Raw genomic sequence first — 13900 nt, forward strand, 5'->3', positions numbered from 1 at the left:
TTGCCACTGACAATTTTCATGAATATATAACATAGAAACGTGGCTCATCCATATCTACTTATTCTTTAAAGTGCTTGGGAAAAAAAATCTCTGTAAGTTGATAATGAAGAAGGATAAAATCGGTAAGGGGTATAATTGCTAATATCCAGATCTTAAGGAGGGAGTGTAAGTATTGAAGACCAAAAATAAACTGGCAAATGAATAAACAAGATGAAAACTCCCTGATTGCCCAGACTCCAGAGGCAAAAATGCCACTGAAACAGCCATCTCCTTCATGCATCTAACGGAAACATTCGAGAAACCATCCTTCACAGGACTTTCAGACACTACTTTCTAAAACATATTACACTTACAATGTTTAAAAATGACCTTCCATGAACGTTGAGAGATCAAGCACATTTGTTACTGGATTTGAAGGAAAAAACCCACCAATTCATTTGTGGGTTGAAACAAAATGCTATCTCACAAACACAATCAACATTAACAAGCTGGTATTTGTTGAAAAGAGTGAAAACTGCCCATAGTCTGATACACAATTTGGGATGCCAGAAAAATGAGAGGGGCCAGAACCCACAAGTAGAGGCACAGACACACACTGTGCTGACACATTTCCAACTTTAAAAACAAACCTTGCCTCTATCGAGTAAGAGCCCTCAGAGTAAGCAAGGCTATGCAAACTTAAGGTAAAGATTTCTGTTCCAAAGGAATGAGTGCTCTCAGCTCTGCAGGCTGAGGGATCCATGCGTTCATTAGCAAGGATCAATAGGCTTCAAAGAAGAACAGAAGGGAGCAAAGACATTGACTGAACAGACAGAATGAACAGCTTATAATGAAAGAAATCTGCTGGTGGTTGGGTTGTTTGCAAAGGAGCTGCCTCCCCACGATGCCAAGACAAGGATGCAAAGGTTTTGGTGAAAAAGTCTGCACCATTTGGTTACTACCATCTTTACAGAGAGCATTACTGCTACATTAGCACAACTGATGACACAGAATGAGAGAATCATTAAGGTTGGAAAAGACGTCCAAGACCATCAAATCCATCTGTCAAACAAACCTACCCAGTCTAGTGCTAAACCATTTCTACAAGTATCTCCACTTATTATTCTTATACTAAATGTAACTTTGATATACTTGTAAGAATGTGAGGGTGACATGAAGCTTCCTGTTGGACAAATGTTGAAGCCAGAAGGTTCACCCAGCCTCAGTTTTACACTGCTGTCTCCCATCCGTTTACCTATTTATTAAAAGCTGCAGTTACAACTTCTTGTTCCAGTGGTCCTTTTCTCCCAGGTCTTCTGGCATATTATGCCACAAACAAATGGGGAAACTGGAGTCACGGGTTACCCTGCATGAAACTTGCAGATTTCAACCTACGTGCTGCTGTTACTGTATGTAAAAGTGAAAAATTAGGTGGGAATAATAGGTGCACAAAAAGATGTATCATCAGCTGGAGTAACCTGATGTAGTTCATTATATCAGTGGATAATACCTGATGACACCTGCCCAGGGTACACCATCACTGCCCTGAAGAAACCCACTGGAGCCTGAGCCATAGCAGGAGGCCTGAACATCTGTTACCTGTGGTAAAATGATGGCACCTTTCTGTGCCACACACGTACCTCCTGGACATCTCCGATGGTTCAGGATGCCTCCGCCTCTCTAGGGGACTGAGATGCACAGTGTCCCCTGCACAGTCCTGTCACTTCTGGCTGGACCATCCTGATGTCTCACCACATCTCTGCTATAGACACGTTCCTTGGCTGTCACTCTGCCCCTCTCCCTGCCCAATAACCCAGTTTCCTCTTGTGTTCCCTTCTTGGCTTCCAACCTCACATCATTTTGCTGCCATCAATTTTCTTCTCAGGACTGCTACCCACACCTCTCCTTTTCGAGTGTAGGCTGAAATATCATCTTTGCTAAAGTGAAGCTGCTCTCCTCCTCCTGCCCACTCCCGAGCTGAAGATGCCTTCTGTGCTCCTCTTCCTCCATGACCCCGTGGCTTCTCTTTCTCATCACATTGCCGCTATTTCCTCCTCCACCCTAATCCTCAAGCTGCCTTCCCTCCCATTTTTTACAACTCTATTGCTTCACACCCAAATGTGCTAAGTTACCAGGCTGGAGCAGAATAGGACGGGTAGCATTGGAAAGGGGCTGCAGGCTTCCATTTTAATTTGTAGACTCCAGTCATCTCCCTAGCTCTCCAGCAAAGAACAGAAAGGATCTAACACAGCTGTGCGTCTTGCCCTTGTTTCTAGCTCAAATAAATCATTTTGTCCTATTTTGCCGTGCACCATGCCCACCATGGGATACAACCCCAGACCTTCCAGGTTTTTAAGAAAACTGACTGCAGACTTCTTTCATCACATGACTGCACCACGGAAGGGCTCCTTGGCAGTAGGAAATGCCTGGACCATAGCACTTCTTTGATCTTTCAGAAATTAATCCTGGCATCCACTTTCCATAGAAATTTCCTCCGTTGCTGCTTTGTCCTGCAGCCACCCTGATATCTCAAACTCCTCTGGCTCACTAAGCCATAACTTATTCATAGCTCTATGTTTTAATCATCATGTATCATTGTTAAGTAGGAACAGAACAACCCCTTTGTAACGGCTGGGTGTCACATCAACCCAAGGACATCGTGCACGCAGCACAGCACCCTGACAGCAATGACCAAACTGAGTCATGCGGGAGGACTCTCCTGCTAAGAGGTGTTAAGACCTCTGAAACCATCAGCTGGACTTCACCTAAGCGACGCAGCAAGCTGCTTGGGTGAAGTCAGCAAGGCATCTACTCTCTATAAATAGTTACTTTCAAAAGACAACAATCTCAGAAACCGAAGCCACAAATACATCGCTTGACACGTTTTCACCTTACCTTCTCAAATGTTCCAATTCTCAGCACGAGCTGAGAACATTAGCCTGCGTGCATACACAAACACATACCCACACCCATCTATATATACACATTCAATTTCTAAATCAGCCGTCCTAGGCACAGGTTGTAGAACACATACCTCCCAAACCTCACTGGTGTTTGCATGTTTTTAATTTCAAATGCTGTATGAGGTTATTCAGCCATTATGTTTTACCATAGCTTCTAAATAAATTAAAACCATTTATCATTTTCAAAAGCATTTAAAGAACCTTGTTACCTTTACAGGTAATAATATCTATTGTGGCCATGTTTCATGGTATTGCAGCTGTGCTATGGTCTGGATTTTCCCCTTCTGAAGCCTGCATATCATGAAAAGAATACACATAATCTAGGCACGATAATTCAGTAATTTTCATCAGCGTCCACTGGTTCTGGCAAACAGGTCACTGCATTTTTTATTTCCACTGACAGAACGGGTGTTTTATGTCTGCACAGTGATAAAAATAGAAGAAGACTGTTTATTAAGAAGAAAGATAGTTTCTAGCAAAAGAAAGTAATGAGAACACAGCTGGTTTTTTAAAAGCAAACAAACAAAACCATAGCAGAAACAAGGCAAATTTGTAAGGAGAGGAGAAAAGTGTCTCGGCACAGCTCTCACCAGTTGCTGACTCTCACATAACAGGAACCATACCTGCATAATCTGTCCGTGCGTAATGCCCATCTTCAGATTTTGTAGTTGTTGTAGTATTGTCTGTGGTAAAAGGAATAACACTGGATTGCCTGGGGAGCCTCTGCTTGCTCCTGAATCCACCCCAGTGCCCACACAAACCGAGCATCCCTTCCGTGCGCAGCATCGCTGAGGGCTGCAGGGCTCCCATGGGCTTGCCAGGTGAAAACAGCAGGAGCGGGCTTTTCGGAACAGAACACCAAGCATCTTCCATTAAGAAAACACATTTTTCTAACAATATGTGACAACAGATTGCAGCTGGGATAAATATATCAGTGCAAAGCAGGGCTTGTCATTTCTGCTCTATTTGAAGTAATTGGGGAGTTTTAATATGTACCCTGAAATGAACTGTCACGTAGCACGGTTAACTTTAAAGAAATGGGAATAAATGAGAATGTGTTTAATAGACAGGTGGAGTGTGGCCTTGTAAGTAGATGTACTGAGGATTTATAGGTCAGAAGCTAAGGGGGAAAAAAGCTATTAAGTGTCCGAGTCCCAGTAGGCACTTTATTTACAGGAGCTATTTAAAGGCAAATGTTCTTCATTTTTATTTTAGAACAAACTGGGGTTTTTAAAGCCAACTCAGGGCTGTGTGACAGAGCATCCCAAGAGCTGGGCAAGGAGCAGCATGGCATTCATGGCAAACACAGCCAGACTGCAGCTAGCATTAACAAAACTTCCTTCCAGGCACCGCTGGCATCCCATGAGCCCAGCAGATGAGAAACAAGCACCAGCACCGCGCCCCGTACACATTACAGCAGCCTAATGGAAACGCGAGCAGTGCCAAATGAGAAGGCAGCCCCACTTCTCTTCTTATTTTTTTTCTTCTCCGAGCAAAAATTGAAAACATTCTTTGAAATGAGTTTTGTTATGAGCGTTACCTTGACATCGACCCAAAGACATGACTTCAATTTTCTCCTGTTTCTGGCATGATGCCTCTTTGATTTGACATGCATTATCATAAGATTTCCCATCGGAAGCACAAAGAGGATTGAAGTTGGTTTGAGAACAGTCGATGTTGCACACACACCTGAAAAGACAGAAGGGAGAAAAAAGAAGAGGCTAATATGACTAAGTTTTCTCCCCGACATCATCAGTGCATCTCAGGAAAGAAAGAGTTTTGTATTTTTCTGACTGAATGATGCAAATCAACAGAATGAAAGGGGAAAATTCTGTTAAAAGGTCATTTGTATTTCTGGATGGAAATGAATGCGGGAAAAGAGGAGAGAGAAAAGCAAGAAGGAGGACAGATTAAAAAGAGAGTTATACTTGGAAAACTAAATGACAGCGCTACCAGCTGCAATTCTTGTAAACCAAAGAACATTCAAGCAGATATGTCAGTAATTTATGCTGCTACGCCCTCTTGCAATTAAAGAAGCCACTAAATTTACCCCTGTTGAGTTGCTGCGCATTGCATCTGTGGGGCTTTGTACTGATTTATGATTTGGATGATAATGACGGCAGCCATATGCACTCTGATCATAATAAAGGAAGAAATGTTGCAACCACATCCCACCCGGCTGGGTAAAACCACCTGCCAAGGCCCAGAGTGACATTGGTGAGGCACTGCACCCCACTCGTCAGCTCCTGGCTGCCCCACAGCCTGGTCCAAAAGGACAACTGGAGCATTTAGACTAGATATTAGGAAGGAATTCTTTACTGTGAAGGTGGTGAGATTCTGATACAGACTGCCCAATGAGGCTGTGGATGCTCATATCCTGGAAGCACTCAAGGCCAGGATGGATGGGGCTGTGAGCAAGCTGTCTAGAGGGAGGTGTCCCTGCCTTTAGCAGGGGGTTGGAACTAGAGGACCTTAAAGGTCTCTTCCAGCCCAAACCACTCTGTGATTCTACGATTTGCTCCAAAAGCACGCTGTGGATCTGAAACAGCATGTTAACATGGCCATACCCACCAACACCAGGCTGCAGTGTTTTTTCTTTAGGTTTCTCCTATTTCATCATCATCAGTGATGTCAGACACCCCTGGGCATCGCTGAAGGCAAGGCGTGCTCATTTTCCATCCCTGCTGCCCCATAACGGACAGCTCAGCCTCAGCGAGGTCACATTATCACCGACGCAATCCTGCTCAAGGGACAAAGCCAGAGGTTTAACCTGGCAGCTGCTCCGGCTCCTCTGAGCGTGTAATTGCATGAATGCTGCTCTCTCCACTTGTCCTGGATCCTTCTGACATTTAAAGCAGAGCAATGCTAGTGCTGCTCCATCTCCGGCTCCACCTCAGCCTCACCACGCCTGCTCACAGCTCTGCCTTTTGGAAGTTAAGCAATGGGAAGGCCAGGTTGGTAGCTTCAAAGTCAGCTCCTCTTCCATTCACACCAGGCACATGGACAACTATGGCTGCAGGGAGTGTATAGGGATGTATGCAACAGAACAACTTGGGTGGAAAGGGCTTGGGAAGAGGATGTGCAGGAAACGAGGCAGTGTCGATCAGATTCCTTCATCACCCCCTCGGCCTCTGCCCTCCACAGATGTGCCCAGCATCACAAAAATCAGGGGAACTATGGGTCCCCTTCACTCAGGCTTACTTTACCTTAAGTGGATCGCTACGAACAGAAAACTTCAGCTTGGAAAGAGGCCAAAGGTGAGAAGCGTGGCTGTAAATTAAATTAAACGATTTCATAACTAGCAAAAGACAGGAGCCTGGCTCCCTGCGTAACGCTTCCACCGCGCTGATGAATACGCAGTAGGTAAGAAAAAATCCAGTCCACTTCCTAAGAACCTCCTTATCAGCAGAATAAGGATGTTCTGCTCCACCAAAATATTAACTGCCCTCATTTCTTCGCGCAGTCATCACCAGCTTCCCACCTTACTCAAACTCACTTCATTAGGAACCGTTTACCGCTCGAGTAATCGGGATTTTTTGCACGTAGCTCTACCATTTGCATTTCAGATGGGACACATTCAGCCATATGCTCCTTTTTTTTTTGTAATAAAACAGCTCCGAAACAGCTTCAATTCTCAACACCTCACTACAAAAAAAATGAGCACAGGTTAATATCTATTATGTCTCAAGTCAAGAGAAAATTCAGTCAGTGAGAAAATTAAAACAAAAGGGTACTCTTCAGGGGAAATCTAGGCACCCTGGGATGCAATTTAAAGAATGCCGAGGGATGTACGAACCTATGCTTAGAGTTGGGCACTTAAGAGACACATTTTCAAAGGTGTTTAGATGCCTAAAGATGCATGCAAACATTTTGTCTGGGATTTCAGAAATCTCAGAGACCTCTCTTCTCGCTGATTTCAAAGAGCATTTCAGTACCCATTAGGCATTTGCTTGCATCTTTTGATACCTTCCCGAAACAGAAGTTCCAAAATGACTTTTCCGACCTCTTGCAGCAAACGTGAGAAGAAAACAAAGATTTTCCAAACCTCAGATGTTAACGGGGAGGCCAAGCTTGCCCCTTGCAGGAAGGAGCCCTCTGGCTGCATGCTATGAGCAGGATGAAGCACGTGCATTCACAGCAGGGTGCTCGTGTGTGACGGACAGCAGAAAGGCACAGCACACGCTCAGGTCTTGTGGGATCTCCCAGGTGAGGGCTGCTTTTCAGGACTGACTGCACAGGTGGAAAAAAGCACCGTAATATACCCGTCACCAGGATCTCCTTGCTGTCATGGGCTGCGTGCCATGCACCAACCCTACTTTAAGGCTGCACAATTAAGTCAACATTAAGTCTGTGTCGGGAAAAGCTAAGGGTTGGGTTTCATCAGTAAGATTAATGCACTGGGGTGCTGACTCTGTTTAATTTATAGTGCTCATCTCATCAGGGAAGATGAGAGTATATTCAAGCACATTTCTCTCAAACTAGAGGAGCAAGCAGGCTGCCATTTCAGCTGTGCCCCTGAGGTTGAGAAGTGTAAATCGCAGAGAAGAAGGTGAGGAGTTTTCTGCAAACGTCTGCACCCAGGCACGCACACAGCACGCAGCAACCTTGAGCAGGATCCATCCTGTCAGAATAAATACAGAATGAGTGGCACTTAACGCACGCCATTTAATGCAATCCTAGAGCAGTCAGTAAAGACGCCTTCACTTTGTGAAGCACGATGACACGCAGCAGCAGGGCTGTCTCCTGCTGAACCAGCAGGTAACGTCCCCGATGGGGTCCCAGGGAGGTGGCAGGCCCTGTGTGACCGTGCTCTATCCTTTGGGTCCTGCAGCACACTGCTGCTGGGGCTGCTCCATGCTCCTCCAAGCTGGCAGCATAGCAGCATCCCACCCCTAAGGCTCTTCACTACATCCCTGCACTATAAGAAATTTGGTCATCTGACCATTTTATCATCCCGGCCACGACTTCCGATTATCATTATATCAATAAATCTATCTGGTTGCTGTATTCCTGAGTGTAGCACCGAGGAAAGCTTGGCAGCAGAAAGGCTGACTTGTTCTTTCCTCGGGCTCAAGAAGCAGTGAGAAGGTTAATGAGGTCTCCTAAGGGTCACAGGATGAAACTGTACCTAAGAGCATACACAGAATACACATGTGAGGTTTAGCATTGCTTTCTGCAGAAACAAAAGCAGCTTAAAAGCATCTGTGAGGAAGGAGAGCTTCTAAGAAGTCAGCCGATACTCAGCAGCTCCCCTGAGAAGCGAAGGAATACCGAGTGCTGTCCCACAGGCCTGCTGCTTCCTTCAGGTAATGGGGTTCACACACACGCTAATTGATTAAAAACCGGACTGTCACTGTAAACAACCACTCCACAATGCTCGCTTTCTTACATCTATTCTTCCATGTCATTGTGAAATCCAAGAGGCTGCCCATGGGAGGGTATGGTGGCTGGTCAGATGCTGACGGGTTTCTCTCTTTCCCAGGGAGATGGCAGGAAAGTGGTCCAGTAACTATTTTCTATCTAGGTCTCGACCATGAAAAAACCCCTACCCAGATCCAAGCAAAGACTGTGTCCTAGCAGTGGCGGTAGAGCTGCTTGGCCAAGCTGGAGCAACCAATGCAGCTCTCCATTGACCTGGTCTCTGTAAAAACAACTGGCATCAATAAACCAGCCATGGGTGGGCACACTGCTGAGCGCCTGCACTCCTCACTCTCCTCTGCACTGCAAATGACAGATGGTATTGTTCTCCGAGCAATGTCTTTGCCTGCAGAGGGAATACCACTGAAGAGCAGATTCATGGCTCTGAAGGACCGTCCCTGGAGAGAGCAGCAGCATTTTAAGGTGTCTCAATAGGAAGAGAGGATAGTTCCTCACCCATAAAGTGGAGGAAAATGCTGTAATTATATCCCTGTAGTTCACGAACACAGCATAATCATTAGTGACACAGCAACGATAAAAGGAACCCCATTCCATGTCTTATCTCCATTCCTAAGACAACTATTCTGTCTTTGTTCTCAGCAATGTATAACTGAAAAATAATTTAAAAAGAATTACTATGCAATACCAGCATGGAGCCTGAGGAAGGTTTCAAATGTAGCCTGACGGCAAGGAAGCAGGGTAAATGTGACAGGGCCCCCTAAAAGAGCAGTTTTACTGGGAACAGATGCAGGAGCGCTTTTAGCATGGCAGCTCTTCGCTATTCAACATATTTTAATTAGCCCTCTGTAGTTTGGAAACCTGAGAGCGTTGTTGGTACTACCTCTGTTTATTAAAGATTCATATTCAGACTTCACTGGCCATGGGTCATTTGCTTTTTGGAAGCAGAGCAACAGAAAATTGTGTCTGAGATATCTGCAAAAAGTACTTAATGAAATGACTAACGTCTTCAGCCAAGTGTCTAGTTGATTACAGGGTCCAAACAGCAGAACAGCAATAAATCTGCCACAAAGAGAATTGTCAGTCAAGAAAAAAGGCATAAAACCAACCAGACAAGGAAGCTGGAGCTAAAAATGTGAAAATGCAAATCTTGTGTTATTTTTACTAGTCAGAGCTCTGATATTTGAGTGCATATGCTAATTTGGTCAAGTGTGAGATCCAGCCATGTCTCAGTGCACACTATTTTACAGGGAAAGCGATGTTCCATTCTGAAGTCATTTAAATATGTCGTATATTTTCTCCAGGCAAAAATAAAAAAGCAAGGAAAAACCAACAACATTTTGCAGCATAAAAAAAGCTCAAAGCCCTCCCTTTGCCATAAACCAGTGTATAAATAAAAACACGGCTGTTGAACATTTATGGCATTTCCACCAGTGAGATTTTGTACCTTCCTGAGCTCTGACTAGAAGGCAGTGATCAGAAACTCAAATTTCTGGTCCTCTCTGAGCTCCTGCCTCTCCATCTAGGACATTAAATGGCCATTAGAGCAAACCTGGCATTGCATGCTGGCATCGAGAGCCTTGCTATCGCTCCCAAATGCCTTCTCCATCGCTTGGATTCCTGCAAGGATTTTGGTAGATGAGGTACCTTTGCTGACTTTACCAGCAGGCAAGCTGAAACGAAGCCAGGCTTAACATTCTGACTCGACACTCTAACACGCATTGCAGTGGCTCCACGGGGTGTCAGGGGGCAGGCAGGAGGCTGCTTTACCCAGACAGCTTTGGGTGTGTTTAATACATCTCAACACAATCCCACATGGAGATGCTCCCACCACGTCTGAGCAGGGGCTGCCCAGATTCGCCAGGTCAGGAAGGTCTGTACTCACACCCACTGCCTCTGCTCTTCAGGCCATCTCTGTACTGCAAAGACCCAGAAACCTCAATACTGAGTCTGTATAGACTCCTAGTAGCTTGGCCAAGCTCAGGTGGGCTCTGCAGCATATTGAGCACAGCCCAGGAGGATGGCAGCTAAGCTGTTCTTGCCAGGAGGCAGAACTGACTCAGGCTGAACACTGTATACACACAATTCATACTGTATCCACATGAAGCAGTGTGTACAGAATACATTTAGAATGCACACAGACAATTTTTAACACGTTCTACCAATCGTACAGTAAGACCTGTTTGTGCTTGCCAGGAGATTGAAATACTATCACCACACGCTTGAAAGCATCACTGAAAGGCTTAAAGTACAGAGATGCCGCACACCTTCTTCAAAATAAACTTTGTTTTATATTTGAGGTGGATGCAAAACTTCAGCTGCAGTGCAGAACAATAAACAATGCATATTTTATAATGGCAGCACAAAAATAGCATGCAATATTACTTTCCTGGATCTGCTCGCACATTCGCTCTGCTTTAAGATCACAAGAGAAGAAAAAGCTCAGCTTATTTTCAGTGTCTCCCATTCAGTATTATGTTTTGTTATTTTTTTTCTTTACATTCTGGTCCTTTGCAGCTTGGCTTCTGCTCTGAGCACATCTACTTCTCACAGTGGCTTCCCTGGGATATTTTACTTATTTCAACCGTTCAACTGTTTATCTTCACCGTGAGTGAAAGGAGAAAAGCTTGATTCCCTCAGGGTGATGCAATGTTTCTGCATGGCATTTCAATAGCACGCTGTTATTCAAACAATTAGAAATCACAGAGACCATGCAAGGAATTATCAGCATACTGCACAGAGGGTTTTATTATTATGTAGTGCATAATGAAAATGATTTGAAGGACCCCAAAGCATCATAGCAGAAGGAAGCACTGAATAATCAAGTGATTTTTTGTTGTTGTTGCTGGACTGTAAGAGACCAAAATGTTGTTTACTGGACACATGTCAAGCTAAAATGCACTAAAGTGGTGAACATATTTAAGGCTGCCCTTCCTTGCATACCAAACACAACGTCACCTGTGAGCCTTGCTGGAGCACGGAGCTGGGAGCAAGGTGCCTCAGCCCAGCAATGGCTGCGTTAACTTGGTACATGAGACCCTGCCAGCAGATGCCTAATTCTCCTTTTGTTTCTTTTTCCCTGTAACTTAATAAAGTTTTCTGTGGAAACATCACAATCTTCACCTTTGCTTCCCTCTTACCATTCAAAGCACCAATTATAACACGACCTTCCCCTGTAGTCCCGATGCCTCTGGTGCCCTCAACAACACACTGAATTGTGTGCTAACAACTTCAGGGCAAAATAAACGTTTCCTTTTTGTTAAGTATCATGTCTCTTTACAAGGAACTAAGCTGAGCAGGACAGCCTTTGCTGGCCTGTGTGCTTTAGCCCCAGACAGAAAATCACAAGCTTGAAGACCAATGGAAAATGCCCACCTTAACTGAGCGACTAGAGAAGAAATTTCTAATTCTGTTCAAATGCCAACTCAAGGGTCTGCAGATATCTAGTACATGAAGTTTATTTAAAGCACGAAGAATAAAATAAATGTGTTCCTATGGTTTGCCAGCACTCTGTGTCCTTCATGTCTCTGCAGTCCGTGTTAAAACAAAGCTTTGCTGGCTGTTTCTCCCCCTCTGTAAACATCTGAGGCTGCCCTTCACCAGCGTTTTATCGCTGTGTGCTCTAACTGCTGATACTGTTTGTTTGCTTCAATCTTGCAGCCCACAGAAAAATGAGAGCTGTCCCAAAAGCATCCTCATGCTTCAGCCCAGGCTGAGGTGGGGTGGTCACAGGGCCTTCCACAGGAAGGGCTGCTCACCAAAGCATGGTACAGGCTGCAAGGGAGCTCATAGCAAATTTCAGATCCCTACTGCCACGTAACAGCTTTGTTAACCGCAGTTACTTTCTGGAAGTGGACTCTGATGACCAGAGAGACTACAGGGGTGGATGGAGGGCGGTGTGCTGTAAGCGAGACCGCAGGTGAGACATTCACCGCCAGTGGGGAAGACAAAGCCAGGGTGACCTTTGTAGCACCAGTGAGGTGAAAACCATGGTAAAACAGTTCCTTCTTCTAAATACTTGCTTCACATGTGCAAAATCAGCCTAACCCTCACCATACACTGCTCTGTGCCCTCAAAGACATGAGCCTGCCTGAGGCACAGCCATCCAAGCCAGCTGCCTTCTCCAGGCTGCTCTGCTCCAGGGGCTGACTCAAACGACAAAACAAAATCCAGCCCAGCTACCTAATGAAATTTCAGGAGGTTACTCTAGGCTTTTCCTCCAGGCTTTTCCATCCACTGTCTGTGCAGATGGAAATAACACAAGATCACCCCTTGTCATCCCTTACAGCGGTGAAATGAGATCATGGTGCAGCCCACAGGTGTGAGACTGAGACCTGTGCAACCCTGAGCAAATCACTTCACATGTACAAGAAGGAGAGGCAGCACCAACCCTCTATTTTCTAAGACACTCTCTTTTCCTGTACCTGAAAGCTGCTGTAGAGGAACCCTACATCAGGTGTGGGACACAGACCAGTGACACCCACCTGCAGCTCCTCAAGGGACGTGTGTCCCAGGAGCACCTCAGTGTGGGCAGGCTTCGTTACACAACAGGCAGGCCAACAGACAGCAATTATGCCTTTATGTCTGGGCACATCCCACACAGGCTTTTAGCAGCGATTTGCTTTCTAGAGATTCATCTGTGTCTTGAGAGCACATGCGGGAAAAGACAGGCATCCCAGAGGAGCAGGGCAGGAGATGGCTGCCGTGGGAAAGGGACACCTGCCCCCCGGGGTCAGCCCTGCACTTCAGCTCAGATTGAGCGCTCGTCAAGCTCATATTTTATGCATGGGATGTATTTTTAGTGGCTCGGATGCGTGAACGCATTGTGGCCTTGATGTTCCAACATGGGCTCGTGAAGGAGCCGCCGACCTTCTGCAACGGACATGGCTTTAATGCGATAGTTAACATAAAGCGGGAAGGAGCAGATGAAGCATTCTATTAAGACACTTGATAATAAATTGCAAAGTACTTTCCCAGCATTTTACAAAGTTATTCTCTCTGTTGATCTATTTAGACAACATGTGTAATTCTGAACTACAAAGTTGTATCCCTGCTTTCATAAACATACTTACATAAAACCCAATCACAACACGGCCTATTTATTGCTAAAACGCTAGTAGGAAATTGAAAAAGGTATAAATACAATTCATTGCTAGTGATCTCCTGCCCCCTGAAGGCACCGTAGGGCTCCAAATCTCACTCGGTGCACAGCATCATAAAACTGAAGCAATAAATGTCACTCCTTTCTTGATTGCGCATTAGGCCAATCGGCCTTTTATTGCGACTAAATAGGCTGTCATGAAGGCATCGTGCAGCTTACTGCCAGGCTGTGGCTCTGGACAAATGTGGGGCTGGGGAGTGAAGAAAGCTAGTTTTTAAATAATAAGTAAGCGGGAGGGAAAAGAAAGGTGCAAAAACACATGGCTGTCCCAGGTCTCTGCACTTGTTCTTTCATGCAGTAATGCTCTGACATACACAGGTGATTATGTGCCAATGCACGTCTATAATCAATGTGCATTATCATACTATCCCCTACAAGCACTTTTACAACCTGGCGAGCCCAGGGCCTCCTGGACACAGGG

At 45.2% G+C, this 13900-nt stretch overlaps 1 protein-coding gene across 1 annotated transcript in view; it reads right to left on the minus strand.

The window, feature by feature from the left end:
- TMEFF2 (transmembrane protein with EGF like and two follistatin like domains 2) overlaps positions 1-13900 on the minus strand; it is a 104349-nt gene that overhangs the window by 20662 nt on the left and 69787 nt on the right. Inside the window, exons 6-7 of the mRNA XM_065751133.1 lie at positions 4483-4631; positions 3566-3625 (exon numbers count right to left, since the gene is read on the minus strand). Coding sequence (XP_065607205.1) covers positions 3566-3625; positions 4483-4631 — 209 coding nt within the window. The remainder of the gene's footprint in view (positions 1-3565; positions 3626-4482; positions 4632-13900) is intronic.

This window comes from Cyrtonyx montezumae, unplaced genomic scaffold (assembly GCF_038088225.1).
Source record: "Cyrtonyx montezumae isolate F1298 unplaced genomic scaffold, pur_monq_1.0 scaffold_7, whole genome shotgun sequence".
NCBI classification, from domain to species: Eukaryota; Metazoa; Chordata; class Aves; order Galliformes; family Odontophoridae; genus Cyrtonyx; species Cyrtonyx montezumae.